At 40.1% G+C, this 16441-nt stretch overlaps 2 protein-coding genes across 2 annotated transcripts; one reads left to right on the top strand and one right to left on the bottom strand.

The window, feature by feature from the left end:
• Positions 1-652: 652 nt before the first annotated feature.
• On the top strand, positions 653-4211 carry LOC115693220 (coatomer subunit zeta-1-like). The gene is made up of 6 exons (XM_030620196.2): positions 653-802; positions 1240-1399; positions 1923-2070; positions 2165-2242; positions 3743-3827; positions 3921-4211. The coding sequence occupies exons 1-6, from the start codon at positions 800-802 to the stop codon at positions 3978-3980; spliced, it is 534 nt and encodes a 177-aa protein (XP_030476056.1). The 5' UTR covers positions 653-799; the 3' UTR covers positions 3981-4211.
• Positions 4212-6213: 2002 nt separating this feature from the next.
• On the bottom strand, positions 6214-15943 carry LOC115693217 (uncharacterized). The gene is made up of 10 exons (XM_030620191.2): positions 15493-15943; positions 14021-14064; positions 13347-13464; positions 13139-13250; positions 11962-12605; positions 11186-11435; positions 10822-11101; positions 9929-10093; positions 8155-8616; positions 6214-6808 (listed from the first exon to the last, which is right to left on the bottom strand). Exons 1-10 carry the CDS (start codon positions 15674-15676, stop codon positions 6530-6532), a joined length of 2538 nt encoding a protein of 845 aa, XP_030476051.1. The 5' UTR covers positions 15677-15943; the 3' UTR covers positions 6214-6529.
• Positions 15944-16441: the final 498 nt, after the last annotated feature.

Genomic DNA, 16441 nt, shown 5'->3' with positions numbered 1-16441 from the left:
TAGGTTTCTTCTTTTTCCTTCTTTATTTAATTTTTTCATTCTTTCTCAAAATGTTAATTTTCCGACATACATTATACGGGAATTCCCGTGTGCTTGCCCTATAAAGGACTTAACACATGACACGAAATTCGACCCCTATTGAAAATATGCATCCTCATTGAAGGAAAAGAAATGAAATAGCCGAATAATATAATTTATATGTTTTTAATTATGTTATAAAAAACCTGAACCTGAATTTGCCACATAGTTTTTTAGATTTTGTTCTCTTTATTTTGGTTTTAATATTCGAATTCCAAAACCAGCAGTTCTGCGGGCGGAATATAGTCTTTTTTAAGCATGTTTAGTTTTCTTTTGAGTAAATTACACAAATGGTCTCTAAGTCTTTAAATTATAAATTTGTTCAATGTAATCCATGTGTGCAATGTCGTCCCTAAACTTTTAATTTTTTCAATGTGATTTGTTGAACTTTTGGTATATGTTTTAATTTAGTTTTTCTACCATATGAAAATTATGAAAGGATAATATCGAACATTTTCATACAGTTCAGTAATTAAATTAAATATATATCAAAATTTCATCAACTACGTTAAACAAATTTAGAATTCATGGACACGTTGCTAGTCGAGCTAATGTTAAGTGCCTATTTATTTGTGCTTATCTCTTTTCTTTGTTCTGCGTCCCGTCTCCCTGAAGTCAGCACTGAGTTTTAGCGGAGGTTTCCGCGCGAGCGTTCCGAGTCCTCCGTCGCCGAGGTTCCCCTGAGCTAGCGGTCCCCGAACATCTGCAAAGCGGTCGCGTCATGGTGTGTGTTGGGTCTCTCTCTCTCTGTTTCTCTTCACCGACCCATGTCGCTCATCATTTGATCGAATTCTTGGCTTTTAAGTGTTCTATGGGTAGCTCTTTGGCCGTGAGAAATGGCTGAGGTTCTTGCGCTCGCACTGATCAGTGATCATCTCCTTGCATGTGCTTGCTGCTGGAGAGGATTCTGGTTTCTGGGCATTACGGGTTTTGATCTGGGTCCTTGTGTTTTGGTTTCGTTCTTGAAAGTTGGACTTTGTATGTAACGAGAATGCTTTTTTTTTTTCCTGGTCGACTTTAGTTGTTAATGTGGGTGGGGTTGATCCAAGGCTGTTCTTGTGGGCATTAAGCAAATTCGACGGCTAGCTGCTATTTTATTATGAGCAGCGATTGTTGATCTTGGGTTTGTCTTTTCTTGAGAATTTCTTTGATGCATTGTAGGAGCTGTGCCCTTCTGTGAAGAATGTGCTCTTGCTAGATTCTGAAGGAAACCGCATTGCGGTTAAGTACTACTGCGACGACTGGCCGACCAATAGCGCAAAGGAAGCTTTCGAGAAAACGGTATTCACTAAGACCCAAAAGACCAATGCGCGGACTGAAGGTAAAAAGGAATAGAAAATTCAGACCTAATCAATGGCTTCAGTGTGTAGTCGTGTGTAGACCATCATATCAGATTAATGCTGATGTCTAGTCTATGATGCTCTTGTTTGGTATTCGTTTTAGTTGCTCTTATTGTGCTGAGTCCAGTCTATGATGATGCTCTTGTTTGGTATTTGTTTTAGTCGGTCTCATATGTGATGTCAGTAATTTTTCTTTACTGTATGAATCATGATAAGTCACCCCTCCCTGCCATCTTTTCGCGGTTCATTTGCGGAGAAGTGGAATTGTGTATGCAGTTATTGGAGCTTCAGCAGTGGTTCACTCATAGTCCTGTACTTATACATGGTGGTGGTGACTGCAGAATCCTTCTTTTGTTCTTATAAACCCCATTCCTCGTATTTTTCTTCTTTCCTGTTTTAGATATTTTTGTATCAGCTAAGTTTTAATTATAATCTTCTGTAAGATGAAGTTGTTATTGACTTTGACTGCCTCCAAGAATTGAATGATTTCTACTTCATTTACAGCTGAAATAGCGATGTTCGAAAACAACGTTGTCGTTTACAAATTTGTACAGAATCTTCACTTTTTTGTGACTGGAGGTGAAGATGAAAATGAGCTCATTTTAGCGACAGTTCTTCAAGGATTTTTTGATGCAGTTGGTATTCTATTAAGGTGTTTCTTCTCACTCCTGTTAACTAACTCTAATACTTAGTGTGTCTCTTCAGAACTGGTTAATTCTGATGTCATCTGATGGCACTTGTTCCAGGGGCCAGGTTGAGAAGAGGGAGGCATTAGAAAACCTGGATCTGATCCTAATGTGCCTTGATGAAATTGTTGATGGCGGGTAAGTCCTAATAAGCCTTCATATTTAGTATCACTGCCCTAAATGGAGAGGCATTGTGGATACCTGCTGGAGTATTCTAAAATATACTAATTTTGTATGTCTTATTACTGAGATTAGATCCTCGGGGGATCAAGGAGTACTTGTTATTACAATATGTGCAAGGGCTATGGCTGGTGAAATTTTTACCTGGGTTTAGGAATCTTATGGGTGAAGTTATTTCACTGAATTTGAACTATACTATTTGAGCACAACATAGTGTCTCTTGTCCCTAGCAGGGAAGAATGTTTAAGGGTCAGGGTCAGGACCATGCCATGTTTAATGAATCAGTTTTTGGAATTACGGTATTTCTTTCCATAAAGTTCGTGTTGTGAGTTTTACATGAACAAGTCCTAAAGAAAAAAGTACATTTAGGTAGCAATGATCATTCATTTGAGCGATTGATGTTCTCGGCGAACTTACCAAAGTAGCATCTTTTCCAATTGCATAATCAAATCATTAGAAATGCAACCGCAAGGATATTCAAAATCAGCCAATTTCCTTTCTCTTTCTCCTTCTCCTCCCACTTTTCCTTGCCCAGCAGCCTTGAACAGGTTGGAACTCGTCAAGATATATTTGATTTCTCTCCTTGTTGAATCACGTAGGATAAGAGTCTCAATACTATTTAATAAGGATATAATTGGTAGATTTTAGTAATATAACTGGTAATGTTCGATGTATCGTTACAGGTTTTTCCATTTAGAAAACCAAGTAACCCTTTCCTTGCTAAACTTATCCAATGAATTTGGTACTGAACTAGTTGGCATTATCAAGCATGCTTGTTCTCATTAAATGTTGAATGTTTTGATACCAACACTTCAGATAGTTATCAAAGGCCTAGTTTATTGCTATTTCTATGATTCTATCTGAAGTAGGATTCTGGTGTCTGTTGTTTACTTGAATTAGGATTTTAGTGTTCTATTAGCACGATTACTTTCAGTCAAAACTTTTACTTGACACCTTCACAATCTTTTTATAATCACCATTATAGTTCAGCATAAATAGTAAATGAATTGTTCATGGGTGCCATACATAGTCCTGAACAAGTACTTCCAAAACCTGATTACATCTGATCAGGTTGTGGTACGTCCTTCATTCTTCTTCACCTCTCTAATTTTTGTTTTGCTATTTTACTGGAAGAGGGGATTTGGTTTTGGGGTGGGTTAAGGGAGACAAGCAGGTCGTCGTTTTTGATATCGTGCCTTTAAGATTTCCTCGATTTTCTTTGCTATATTATTTCTTTCCATTTCATGTTCCCCTTACTATTTATCTTGAGGAACGATGCATTAGTAGTGATAGAGGAGATTGAGCTCTTGGTGTCCTCAGTATGTTATCCTCGCATTGTAGCTCTGCACCTTTTATCAACTGGTAAAAGAACCCTCTTAAAAGGCTCCCACCCCACCCTTCCTCCATCAGCTCCCCTTTCTTTTTGGCAGACACTAATGTCGAATGTATCTCGTGCAGCATTATTCTTGAAACAGATCCGAATGTGATAGCGGGGAAGGTCGCAAGTCAAAGTGTGGATGCTGGAGGTCCTCTGTCTGAGCAGGTATGGTCAACCCGATTTCCGTACGTAACAGAATGGCTCAACGACATATTCTTCACTGTTTGATTTCTCAATCTTTCCCGCCACTTTCTGCAGTCAATAAGTCAAGCATTGGCCACAGCGAGAGAGCACTTGACCAGGTCTCTTCTGAAATGATTCATGCACCCGATAGAATACATTGTGTCTCCACCATAGGTTAGGGTCGTATCCATACACAGTTCGTTGCTTTTGATTTTAATGCCAATTGAACTGTCAATGGCAATTTGGCTTCTGGATTTACTGAATGATGTGGATGGGCTTCTGTGAGGTTTTTGGTGGCTGCTAAACTGGTTATGGTCTGTAAATCAAGTACTAGAGCAACCATTTTAGCTTAATGGAAATGATTCCCAGCGAAAGAGGATGTGGTTTTTCACCGTATTTAGAGTTGTGTTGAAGACTGATCTTTATCATCTTAAGCTGTCGAATTTTGCTATAACAACAGGAGGAGGTAATTCCATGGACATTGCTTAGCAATGGACGACCTTCCCATGATGACAAAGCTTATGCCAAAGTTTGTCTTTTAAGTTTCTCTCTTCACTTGGCCGACGAAACACATGGAGGAAGTACATGGCAAGCTTAAGTTTCAAGGGGAACTTTTGAATCATTCTCATTTAGATCTATCAAAGACAATATCTGTAGACTGCGACATCCGATAAAGGTAGAGAATCCGAGGTCGAAAAGTCGCCAATCAGTAGGTCAATATGTGTGGCCTCACTGGAGATGAAAAGAGAAGTTGATTTCATATGCTTTAGACAACCAAAAAATGGCAATCATATGACTGTTCAAGAAGAAGGATGAGGCTCTATAAGGATGCGGGTCAAAAGGCTTTATGACCAGAGGGAACGCCTGAAAAAAGGGCAAACGAGGTGACTTGCGTAAAGATCTCACATATCTCTTGATCTTAGAAAAGACAGGCCACTTCTATTGTTCCCAAAGGATGAACCTCCGATTATAATTTACCGTGGCTCCTTACATTTTTCTTTTCGTAGCTCCTATATAAATGTCGTAACACAAAATTTAAATGATTTGTGATCAAGATATGAGAGTTACTCCATCAAGAGATTAAGGATCCATCCTTCAAGAATCCTTACAAATCTTCAGAAAGGACTCGAGGTAAAATAGACTAGAGTGCCTTAAAAGGATCCTAGAATCCACTTGACGAGACAAGACTTTGTATTTACATTGAACTGTAGTTATTATTATTATTGCAGCCGTGAACCATCTCAAACATAAATTGAGACGATGATAAATCGCGAAGCCTTTGATGAGCATGAACCTTTAAGACGATGTGCTAATAACCTCATTTATGTCAACCACTACAGAAAAATTAAGGGATGGAATTATAGCAATGGATTGAGAATATGCTGACACGGTATTGAGCAAGCCATTACACCAAAAGACAGTCAAATTAAAGAGCAGGCTCTTCGGCCTACGTTGTTTTTAAGTGTTGTGTGACTTACATGTATGCTAAATTAAGATATAACTCTGTACACTATACGGATTAATTTACAAGAGAGCAGGGAAAATCGCCTGGATGAACCATTAAGCACATTGCCGGTCGAAAGCTTTTTACCCTTTGTGCCGCCCCCCCTTTCGATTTCTATATGGACAAATTCACGTGGAAAATAACTCGCAATCAGCTCGGCTGATTCGACTAGCAATGACCCTGGTCTGGCAGCCGATGAATCCATACCAGCCGCAAGGCACAGAATGATCATCGAGCATCCGTTCTGAAGCGATAGGATTTACCTTTTTCCGGAGAAAATTCCACAATTGACATCAATTCTCTCCGCCTTTATTTTTCTTCATGGATTTTTAACAAAAGCTGGACATCGGACTCCATGATATCAAGTGCCATTGGCTTCTATCAGGAAATTTAACGTTTCACAATGCACTTGACGTAGAAATCTAGAGATTGTGCGACTCTTTTGTGCAATTTATTATGCACAAGCCACTGGCTTCTGTTCTCTCCATACATTGGAAACCACCTTTTGCCTCGGCCTTTCACGTTCCATCGCTTTCATGGCCATAGAGATTCCAACCTCTATACCCAGAAAGCAATATAGTCGTGGACAATTAGTACTTCACATAGCCCAAGTTTACGGGTGGTCGATGATTTCCCACAGAATCATCGTTTACTAGCACTAGAAAGAACCTTTCACATGATATTTTCGACATAAAATACTTGCATACTCCCACATCCCCCCACAGAAGCGCTTGAGATTGGTTCTCAAACCAATTAAGCAGTACAACAAGATACAACCGGACAACATTGTCATACTCGTGTCTAGTGGTGAACCACATCTATGAGGTTAGATCATGACCAGAGCACAAGAATTACACGGGCCGGTACATCTGAAGTAAATGCAATTTCTCTATGAAAAGAGCGAAACACAAGGACAAGGAAGGAGGCAAAAAACAAAGCAAAACAGAACGAAACAAGCGACAGAAAAATCCACCATTCCGAATTAGCACATGTCCCTAAGTTAACCTAACTCGAAAGGGTATCTGTAAAATACAACCTCATGGCACAAAGAGGCAGCCAGCCAAGGTCCATTAAGGACCACCAAACGATACATGATGATTCCACTCTGCAGATGGATGCCTTTCATTGGCCACTTTCAAACCGAGAACTTAAACCCTAAAAAAGACGGGAAGGAATAAGATTAGTAGGTGTTCTGCCATATCTGAGCGGACTGTTTAGCTTGCTGGCTTTGTGAGCCACCGAGCGAACCGTCTCTAGCAATTTGCTGCTGATGTTCCAGTGAGATCCCAGCTGACTGGTAATAGTTTGGGTAATTAAGAGAACCAAAGTGCTGAGAAGGCTGTTGGCCTTGTCCTTGTCGGAGACCAGTGGGTTGTTGAGCTTGCCCTTGGAAGTTGTAATATGTATTGGCTGCAACTGTAGGCATTGTACGCGCACCAGGTCCTTGAAGCCACTCGTTCTGAGGAACATACGCAATGGTTAGGATGACATCCACATGAACGAGTTAACTAGTGAAAGAAACTTTATAGCATTTGGGAGTTTATGACGATAGACCGTGAGCATATCTCAGCAATCCACACTTTGCCCCCGTAAAAGTGTCTATTATAAGTTTCTTGAAGAACGATTGGTTAATTTTTAAGCAACCATGAAGAAGACACATAAACTAAGAGGATGTTCTATATCACTACAATTACAGCTTTTAGAATGGCTGTTTCGACTTTCAAAAAGTAGTACTAAGCAAACACCTCAGAGCAACATCCTCACAGTTGCAACACGTCATGTCAGATCCAGCTTCAAGGTATTGCAAGTTAAAATGTGTGTTACCAAAACTACAACAGATTCCAGTAGAACTGCACCACAACAAAGCTACAACACAAATATCGCAATATCGGACAAACCCTAACACTTTGTTTTGCTGAGTGGAGGTGAATGGAAGTATGAGAAAAAAGGCCTACAGAAGTACCTTCATCATGGAGAGAAGAAATGAAAGGAAGTGAAGAAAATTACTTCCCTTTGGCACCGGAGAGAGCAATAGGTTCCCAGCATTGGAGAGAAATGGGGGGAAGGGAAATTGTGTCTAACTTGGTTACATGCAAACTGCACCCTTGATAAAGAATAAAATGCAAAAGGCAAGATACACTTTGCTTGGATGAGTGGAGGTGAAAGGAGGCGGGAGGAAAGATACCTACAGAAATACCTTCATTATTGGGTTATCATGGAGAGGAAAGAAATGAAAGGAATTGAAGGAAACTACTTCCCTTCGGGACAAGAGAGGGGAAAAAATCCCCAGCATTGGAGAGAAATGGGGGGAAGGGAAATTGTGTCTAACTCAGTTACATGAAAAAGTGCTCTTAATAAAGAATATTAAACTACAAAAGGCAAGAACTGTTTTAGACTGTCGATTAACTCAATTTCCCTCATCATTTTCCTTTACCGTTAAAATAAGCAAGAGAGACAAATTACAATCTTCTTTCCTTTCCCCTCACTTATTTTCTCTCTCGTTCCATTTACATCCCACTTAACTCACGTAACACGGGATAAAACTACTATGAAAGAACAAATGTGGAGTATAGACAGCTTTCTTTGGCCACAAAGAGTACAAACACCTAACCAGGGCAGATTGCTAGCAATTGAAACCAGAAAAGGTATTTATTCTAAACTAAAGTCCTAAAAGGTTTCATTATGATTTTTCCATCAAATTAAACTGACTGTGTCAGGCAATCACAGGAGGAACATTCTCTTTCTTGGCCCACTACTTTGAGCAAATATTATCTACTGCCACGACAACAGTCATTAAACAATTACCTGCTGAAGAGACAGTAAGCTGTTGGCGTCCTTGTACTGTGAGCTCAAAGCATCATCATATCCTAAAGTCGTGGGCGCAGGTGCAGTTGGTGGATTTAGTGAGAAATTCCCTCCAGGAATACCCGTTGAACCATTAAACCCATAACCAGAAGGAATCGCACCAGACTGAGGCAAGCTGCTAGACGAGAGGCTATTTTTGTATTGGGGAAGAAGAGCAGCTAAAGATTGATGATATGCGCTATTGCCAGTGAATGTTTGCTGGAAAGCTGACGGCACATATGAGTAGCTCGGAGGCAAGAAAGGGTAACTGACCATATTTGCAAAATGGCCCAGAGGAAGGGTAGGCTGTGAATAAGGGTGCACTGCAAGGTGCTGAGGAAGAGCAGGTCCTGCAGAGAGGCCAGCATTGGAGAGGCTTTGGGGAGTTTGCTGAGCTCCAGAGATATTAGCTGCTCTGAAAGCCTGCCAAAAGAAACAAATAAAAATTATCAGCATGCTATATCAAAAGGGACACAGAATAACAATTCCTTTTTTTTCTTCTTTAGGTATTCTTTTTGAGTGTCTATTCTGAGAGAGAAGTGATGATGGGGAAAATCGGTATCGAAGATAGAAAAGTAAAATCAAGAGCAAATAAATCACACAGAAAACAAGGTCATCAGTCACCCAATGGAAATGTCCCCCTTAGTACTCTCTCTCTCTCTCTCTCTCCCCCACAAAAAAAAAAAAAATTCATGCAACGTTTCTGTCAAGAGCAACACCCTGCGATGATAGTTTGGCACACATCCTCTCCTAGAAATAATGAACTACAGTTGTCTGAGAACCTGAAATGGCCTACTTCTGGACCTATAACATTTCCCTGGTTTGACAAATTAAACTCAAAGGTTCAATGGAACCATCTTCACATTCAATATAACGAAACATGCGATACTGATTCTAAAAACAACATGCAGAAATTATAGGACGTCCCCTTGGAAGGATTTCACATTCACTGCCCTTTGATCCTTCAAGAAATAATTGTTCATGTAAGATTTCTTTTTCCTTGCAATCAAAACATCACAATAATGTGACTTCCATAACCAAGAGAAAATGAAAATGCAAACTGTAGGAGTAGTTACGATAAATTAAAAGGACACAAGCATGTACTTGGCATTCTTTCTGCTCAAGTCTAAGTGGGAAAAAGGTGGAAGGATGTGAAGCTCCACAAATTTAATGATTCCTAAGAGCAGACAATAGTAACAAATTCAGACGACAATTTTACAAGCTCAATTATGCCTCCATGGACTCCCATTAATATGAACATTCGAGGTGTTAGTTCAGGTATAACAAATCCTGTGCTACCAGTAAGCATCTATAAAATATATATGGCGAATGCCTACTTATTTATAAGCTTAAGTTGTTAAATGGTTGTCCAATATTCAAACAAACTAACAAAGCACCTTATCTATAGGCTATAATACAATCAAAGTATGGAAATTGTTATAAATTAGGAGGCAAACAGGGGCTGGAGAAATTCAAACATATAAACATGTTACTCTCATTATCACTTAAAATATATAGACCCACTGCCCAACTTATCTAAAAAATTCAGCTATTAGATAAATGTATGATTTAATATTTAGATTCTCAAATAGTATCAACCGTATTAAATGGTTGTCTATAATAAGTCCTAAACCACTTGCCAACCTTTCAAATATAATGAATGCCAAGCTACGTTTACCCTTAAAGGTAATAAATGAGAAAGAGCTCATAAAAAAGAAGAAAAGGGCAATAGTACCTCTGGTGTAGAAATGACCGAACTACTCATTGAAGAAGTTGGATTGCTGAATTTTGTGGGCATTGACTGCGTCACAGGGAAGGGCAAGTATGGAAAATCAGACTCTCTTCCTGTCTGAACAGTTGAAGGTAATAAAGCACTGGGTAATGAACTTGAATACGACGGCTGCAATTTGTGCCACATGAAAATGAAAGTTAGAACTGTTAATTGTCAATGATGCAAATGTGCAGCAACACCTGCATGATAAAGCTAGAGCAACTAATACTACTTAAGAGGCAAGCCTAGCACAAGTTAAGCTCATTCACAAAGGTCCACTTTACAGTTGTCCAAACTAGCTTTAGAACAGAAATACTTCCTAACAGCAATTCAGTGGTCTATTTATCACTCAAAGATGCCTTGCCCTAATTAATCAAATCAAGCACCTTTCATACATTTTATACCTTCCCTCTCCCTCTCTCCCAGAAAGGAGAATTAAGAATTCGGACCCAACTTTACACGTCAGCAGTGACATTATGTTCTGAGTTCTGCTTGAATTATAGAACAGGATCATTGGCCAAATAACTTTACTCCTTCATTTTGAAAATTACAGCATAAGTTAGAGCTTAATGGTTTTCTCTGTCTTAAACTTTCCAAGCTCTGAGGCATCTTGAAAAGTGCAGAAGGAGTTCATTAAGAGTACTGGTCATTAAATAGGGTCCTCACACACTCTCAGCAGATCACACAACATGCATCAACGTTTGCTGATGCAGTCGCCCTTCTACCCACCAGTCAATGCTTTATCTGAAATATGACTTAGGTCTTACAGTTCATGCACATAAACCCCCACATGCACACTTGTATCCCATGAACCTAGCTTTCTCCAAAATTAGACTGGGAAAGATCTTTTATCTTACCAGTACACTGGAGAAAGAAGCAAGGTTTTGCAACTGTGAGCTAGTTTGCTGGTGACTAAATGCAGCATTTAGGTGTTGGGCATTATCATAACTGAAACCAGGTGCTGATGATGGGAAGTTGTACTGATTCCCTGAAGTAGTTTCAACTGACTGCTGCTTCAACGAGTCTGGTTGAGAAGCTGAAGGAGCTTCATAGCTCCCAGCACTTGCAACAGTAACATGCATATCATCTCCATCTGAAGGGGGCCTAAGATGCTCATCACCATAATGTTCCGTATTTCTGGATGTAGCAAAAAGGGTATCAGTTTCAAACCATAATATGAAAGAGGACATAAAATGGATAGATTTGATTTGGACAATGGACCTGGTGTCAGACAGGGCAACTGAAGAAGCATCTGTAACTGGTTGTGTTTCAGACAAATTACTTTTCAAGGTCCTAGCACCAGCTCCAGAACCAAAACTACCAAAGCTCAGGTGCTGGCAATCTGGTGTATGGACTTGCAAGTGGTCGGGAATTACTACAGCAGGACCATCTTCCTCAGATAATGATTCCTCATCACTGTTCTGTAAATTTAGTTGTTGCAAGTTTGTAGCCACTGTCGTAACATCTTCAGCTAAAGAATCGCAAGTACAAATGAACATTAGCATTGTCCCAAATGACTAGATATTAAATGGTTCATAACATGGGGTAAAAACGTAGAGCTTGACCGCGAAATATTTAGATCAGACATTACAATCCATAATGCAGATTGGAGACACGCCATGCAAAACCTGTATTATCTAGATGTATTTGCAAAATATTTCATCACTAGAACTATAAGCAAATCTCAATTAGCTGTGCCATAAAGTAACTCAAGACAATGGCACTTAAGTCACAGGATATCGTATTCAGTTGAGAGACCAAAACCCACTCAACAGACCAGTGTGAAGTAAACATCAAACTCAGCAAGATCATACAAGAGAAAACAACTTGGCTAAAAAGGAAAGGCCAACAGCTCATCATATAAGCATATAGAGACATTAAGAGCCAAATGAAAAAGAAAGATGTCAATTGCACAAACTGAGTTATGTCCTAAACCAATAATAATAAAGTGCATGGAAAGAACCCACCAAGAACATGAGTTTAATCAATGTAATCACCTTCATTATGCTCATATGAATGCAAGTGAGGCTGGAAAGCGTTGATGTTCTGATAGACATTGTTCTCCAAATAAGATCTCTCTACATCATCATCGTCCTGAATGTTTCTGTTGGATATTGAAGCAAGTCCCATGTGGTTTGCATTGTTTTCCAAAGATCCATCTTCTAAAAGATGAACATTGTCAAGCTCGGATGTCAAATGCTGGCCGCTTCCATCCAAGGGCAAGTCAGATGGACCTCCATACAGTTTTGATTCCACCACTTGTGAATCCAAAGTAGAGGATACTGCAGTCCGTGAATTCTCAAATGGAGGCCACTCATCACTAGGAGGAGGTGCCTGCTGCTCATCCAAGGGCCAGTCATCATTGGGATCTGACATATATACTCTAGAAGATTGATCCAATTGTTGAAAGTCATCATGTGAAATTGCCGAAGAAGGCGGAAGGACACCTTGATGAATAGGTGCATTCGAGGTCCCAGAAACCTTGCCTTGTGGCCTACCCATCTTCACTATATCTGCCATTGATACTTGACCAGGGACTCCTGCCCAAGCTCGTTGCAATCCTTGTGAAGGCTGAACTGATGAAGATATGAGATCACTTTCACCTACTGCAGACACCTTATTTTCCCAGGCCGAAGCATCACTGAGGGAGATTTCAAGTAAAATTAAGATTATCCAATGCCACAGGTAAAAATTAACAGCAAATCTTACAATAAAAAAGACATTATCAGGCTGTTGTGTTTTCTAGGACAATTAAACATACAAAAAAGTTTGCAACAATGGCTGTTGAAAGTCCTGGGGGAATGTAGCAATTCTACATGTATCATTCACAGTCGATATTCAATACATGAGATTAGAAGTTGAATTGCTTCGCGACCACATTCAAACATTCCTAATAATAATATACCAGTAAGCAATATATTAGGTCGTTATTGAGAAGTGAACCACTCAGAGAAGCATACAAAAAAAGGGATAAAACAATATCATGGCGTGGCAACAAGAAAAGAGTAGCAAGACTCCCAAAAAATAAAAAAATGGAGAAGAAAAAACCTTTTTAACGGATCTAGATCATGTAGTGATAAAATTTACCAATAATCATGCAGTGATAAATTTCCTAAGAGCCAATCAGACAAGTAGAAAGACAGTTTGGAGAGTCTGAGTTGTAAAAGGAATAACCTGTGCGTGATTTGCCGGTTCACACTATTTCCCGACATAATATAAGCAGAAGATGAAGAACCTGCGTAAACATGTGACCCATTTTCCTTCTTATATGGAGGTTTACCAGGCTCTGCCAGAAAGGTGAAATGTAAGGAACAAATTAATGAACTTCCCTCAAACTACAACATAAAAGCCAAAGTCTTATCAGGTTCATAAATTCAAATACCATTAGAGCTTGGCACATTTGCACGACCACGACCAGCATAGCGTTCAGCACCACTCCGACCACCACGAGTTGATGTGGTAATAGCCCCGCGAGGTCTCAAGTCTGTTGGGTCTTTGCTCTGAATAAGTGATTTACATTGCAAAACAAATCATTCAAATGATCATAAATAAAACAACTGATAAATAAGCGAAGCAGCTCCAGCAACAACAAATCGACTAAAGAAACTACGACAGAGTAGAGGACTTATGATAACTATTACCATGGCCAAAGATAAATACTTTGATTTGTTACAATTACAAAAGTAACATAAGCATTTGATGAATAATGGCCTTGACAAACAAGAAACCTACAACTTAATTTATTCAGGAAGGAAAGAACACAAACCAATAGAGGTAGAGGCCACAAATAGACACAAAAATGCACTAATACTCGAGCTGAAGCACAACAGAAACTGAAATCACGACTAGTACTGATTTTATTAAGACATAATTCATGTATTCAGAATATTGACATGCTTCAAACTCTTGATTTTGTCATCCAAATTATCAAATCACAGACCGGCATTGGAAAAAGCTCAAAGTATCATCGAAGTGTTGGCAGACAGTATTATAATGGACACACAAATGAAAAGATTAGCATCCCCACAAAATACTATGAACAGCAAGGGCAATCACCTCCTTTTTCTTTTCTCGCTTGCTCTTCACCTCATGAAAAGGATCTACACATCAATAAGCTTCACATCAGAAAGAAAGTCAAACGTCACCAAATACCAGACAAATACTTGCTATATTAATTAATTTAAAGTTTGCAATTGCGAATTATTACGTAAAGGAGTTCATAAGTCAAACATTATACAAAAACAATTCGCAATAAGGTAATATAAAGAAACAATTCAAAGTGGCAAAAGCTTAAAGCCCATGGCCAACAAAAGATAGAAAACGATCAGCAAGAGAACTCCTAGCAATTCCCAATATAGTACTTGCAAGACACGTTCAGACATATATTTTCGTATTACACACGTCTCTCTGTTAGTCTAAATAGAAAATGACAGGTGCAAGGCCACAGATGACAATTCATGGTCAATCGATCCAAATTATTTCTGCTATAAAGAACATCAACGTCTTCAATGCTGTGCTTTAAAGACGAAATATCAACCCTTCCGAACCTTCATCATGTAGAGGGGTACAGGCTGTTCTAATCCATTTTCGGTGCAACGGCAAAAGCTGGAAAGGGACATATCGATTTGCATATCATAGCAAAAAAAACGTAGAAAGAGGTTCTAGTGCGACACATAGACAAAAGAACAAGACTAAAAACCATAATTTGATCTAAGATGAACCATTGGGGCTCGCCCTCGCAGAATAACGTCTAAGTGATATAGATCCACATGCAGTTAACATGGAGATGATATTATATAGCAGTGCCACCTTGAATTTCAAGGTCTTTCCGTGACGATGTTTGGTTCCAGAAGTCACTAAAAATTAGAACAGTACCACAGACAGCAAGGATCATGCCTCCCCCCTCCTCAGGCTGGCGATCCACTCACTCAACCGACTCCCACGCCGAGTCAGATCATTCAATGCTACACCAGACTCGGCTTTTTGACTAAGAGCTAACTAGTGCAACTTAAACTCCTAACTAGGCATAGTGGGTAGTTGGCCTCGCAACAAAAGCCCAACGCTTTCTAAAAATGATATGTCAAAACAATGAGAGCAAGCAGAGCAAAGGCAACAACAACAGACGTACGCCTCGCCGAAATGCGAGACACAGCAGCTCAAACCCAGTGACAAAAACGAAAAAGGGCCAATTGACACCCAGATGTTCTCAAAAGCAGTTCAAGAAAGAACTCGGGGCTCCCGAAAAATTCAAACTTCAATCACCCGAAAGCCAAATTTAAGCAACCAACGCCAGAAAACGCACAAAAAGAGCTCAAAAAAACCGTCTTTAACGCGACCCTTAAGCCCCACCACCAGTCTCCATCGACGCAAAGGCCCCCCTCCCCAAACAACAAGACCTAGAAAATTTCAAAGCCCGTCTCGCCCTACCCTCATGCCTTTTGCCCTAGAAACAAAAGGGCAAGACGGAGCGACCGCACGCAACACGAACGAGACCCAGTTGAAAGAAAAGGAAAGAAGAAAGGGAGGACCTTGAGAGAGGAGGCGATTGACGGCTTCGTTAGGGTCCATGTTACACTCCTTGAGGGCGGCGTAGATCTCCAGCTCCGGGCAGTTCACAATCTCCTTCAGGCTCTGCACAATCTTCCTCGACCCCGCGGGGATTGTCGAAATTCCATTGCCGCCGCCGCCGCCGCCGCCTCCTTTGCTCCCCATTCCTCCCTCCGTCCCACCTCTCCCCTCCCGCTCTCGCTCGAGCAAATCGCTAGATCCAACCAATCTGGGTCGGTTTCCCACCTTCTATGGCGCCCGATAGGAGATGGGTATTCCTGGTTCCGCGTCTGCAGATACTTCTGCGGCGAAGAGGAGGAGAAAAAGAAGAAGAAGACGAAAGATATCTCTCTGCGTCTCTCTCTCTCTTTCTCTCTCTGGGTGTGTCGCAGTGTTGTGTTGTGTTGTGCTGTGCTGTGTGTGTCTCTCTCTTCTCTCTCTCTCTTCGCGAACCAAAAGCAAAAACCCTTCTCCACTCTCTCTCTCTCTCTCTATGTGTCGCGTTGGTTGCGTGCAATTCTCCCTTTTATATTCGCCCGGCTATGATTTTTGCCTTATTTTTTTTTATCGTTCTAGGATTAGAGATACACACCCCCTCTCTCTCTCTCTCTCTCTCTTCTTTTGTTTTTCCTCTTTCATGAAAGAAACTATTATCATGTCATATTAAGTGGGTTATGATGAGGGCTTGATTTCCTCAAAAAAACAATCCCGAAGACTTTAAGTTTTATTCCAATTCGGTCTCGAACTCTCTTTTTTTCTGTCTAAAAAAGATCATCGACTTTCAATGTAGTCTCAGATCTACCATGTTAATCAACTCTCCTCCATTAAAAAAATCGCCGCTAGTTTTTTTTTTCCAAATTATCCGTATCGAGGTTATGTGTCATCAATGCCCTTACCTTCGTATGGAACATCAGCAAGAAAGTAACGGTG

This window comes from Syzygium oleosum, unplaced genomic scaffold (genome assembly GCF_021117445.2).
Source record: "Syzygium oleosum isolate NSW1041296 unplaced genomic scaffold, Sole_v2.1 Sole_v2.24, whole genome shotgun sequence".
In the NCBI taxonomy this organism is placed as follows: domain Eukaryota; kingdom Viridiplantae; phylum Streptophyta; class Magnoliopsida; order Myrtales; family Myrtaceae; genus Syzygium; species Syzygium oleosum.
The sequence above is the reverse complement of the archived record's forward strand: the minus strand, read 5'-3'. Positions and strand labels throughout refer to the sequence as shown.

What these genes read in the sequence shown, in the direction of transcription:
- LOC115693220 (XM_030620196.2), top strand. An exon ending in GACCAATGCGCGGACTGAAG is followed by an intron (nt 1,400 to 1,922) that starts GTAAAAAGGAAT and finishes CTTCATTTACAG; the next exon opens with CTGAAATAGCGATGTTCGAA. An exon ending in GATGAAATTGTTGATGGCGG is followed by an intron (nt 2,243 to 3,742) that starts GTAAGTCCTAAT and finishes TATCTCGTGCAG; the next exon opens with CATTATTCTTGAAACAGATC.
- LOC115693217 (XM_030620191.2), bottom strand. Translation starts at nt 15,676, where the DNA reads ATGGGGAGCAAAGGAGGCGGCGGCGGCGGCGGCGGCAATGGAATTTCG. An exon ending in GTTGCCCTGTCTGACACCAG is followed by an intron (nt 11,102 to 11,185) that starts GTCCATTGTCCA and finishes TGCTACATCCAG; the next exon opens with AAATACGGAACATTATGGTG. An exon ending in CTTCTTTCTCCAGTGTACTG is followed by an intron (nt 10,094 to 10,821) that starts GTAAGATAAAAG and finishes CACAAATTGCAG; the next exon opens with CCGTCGTATTCAAGTTCATT.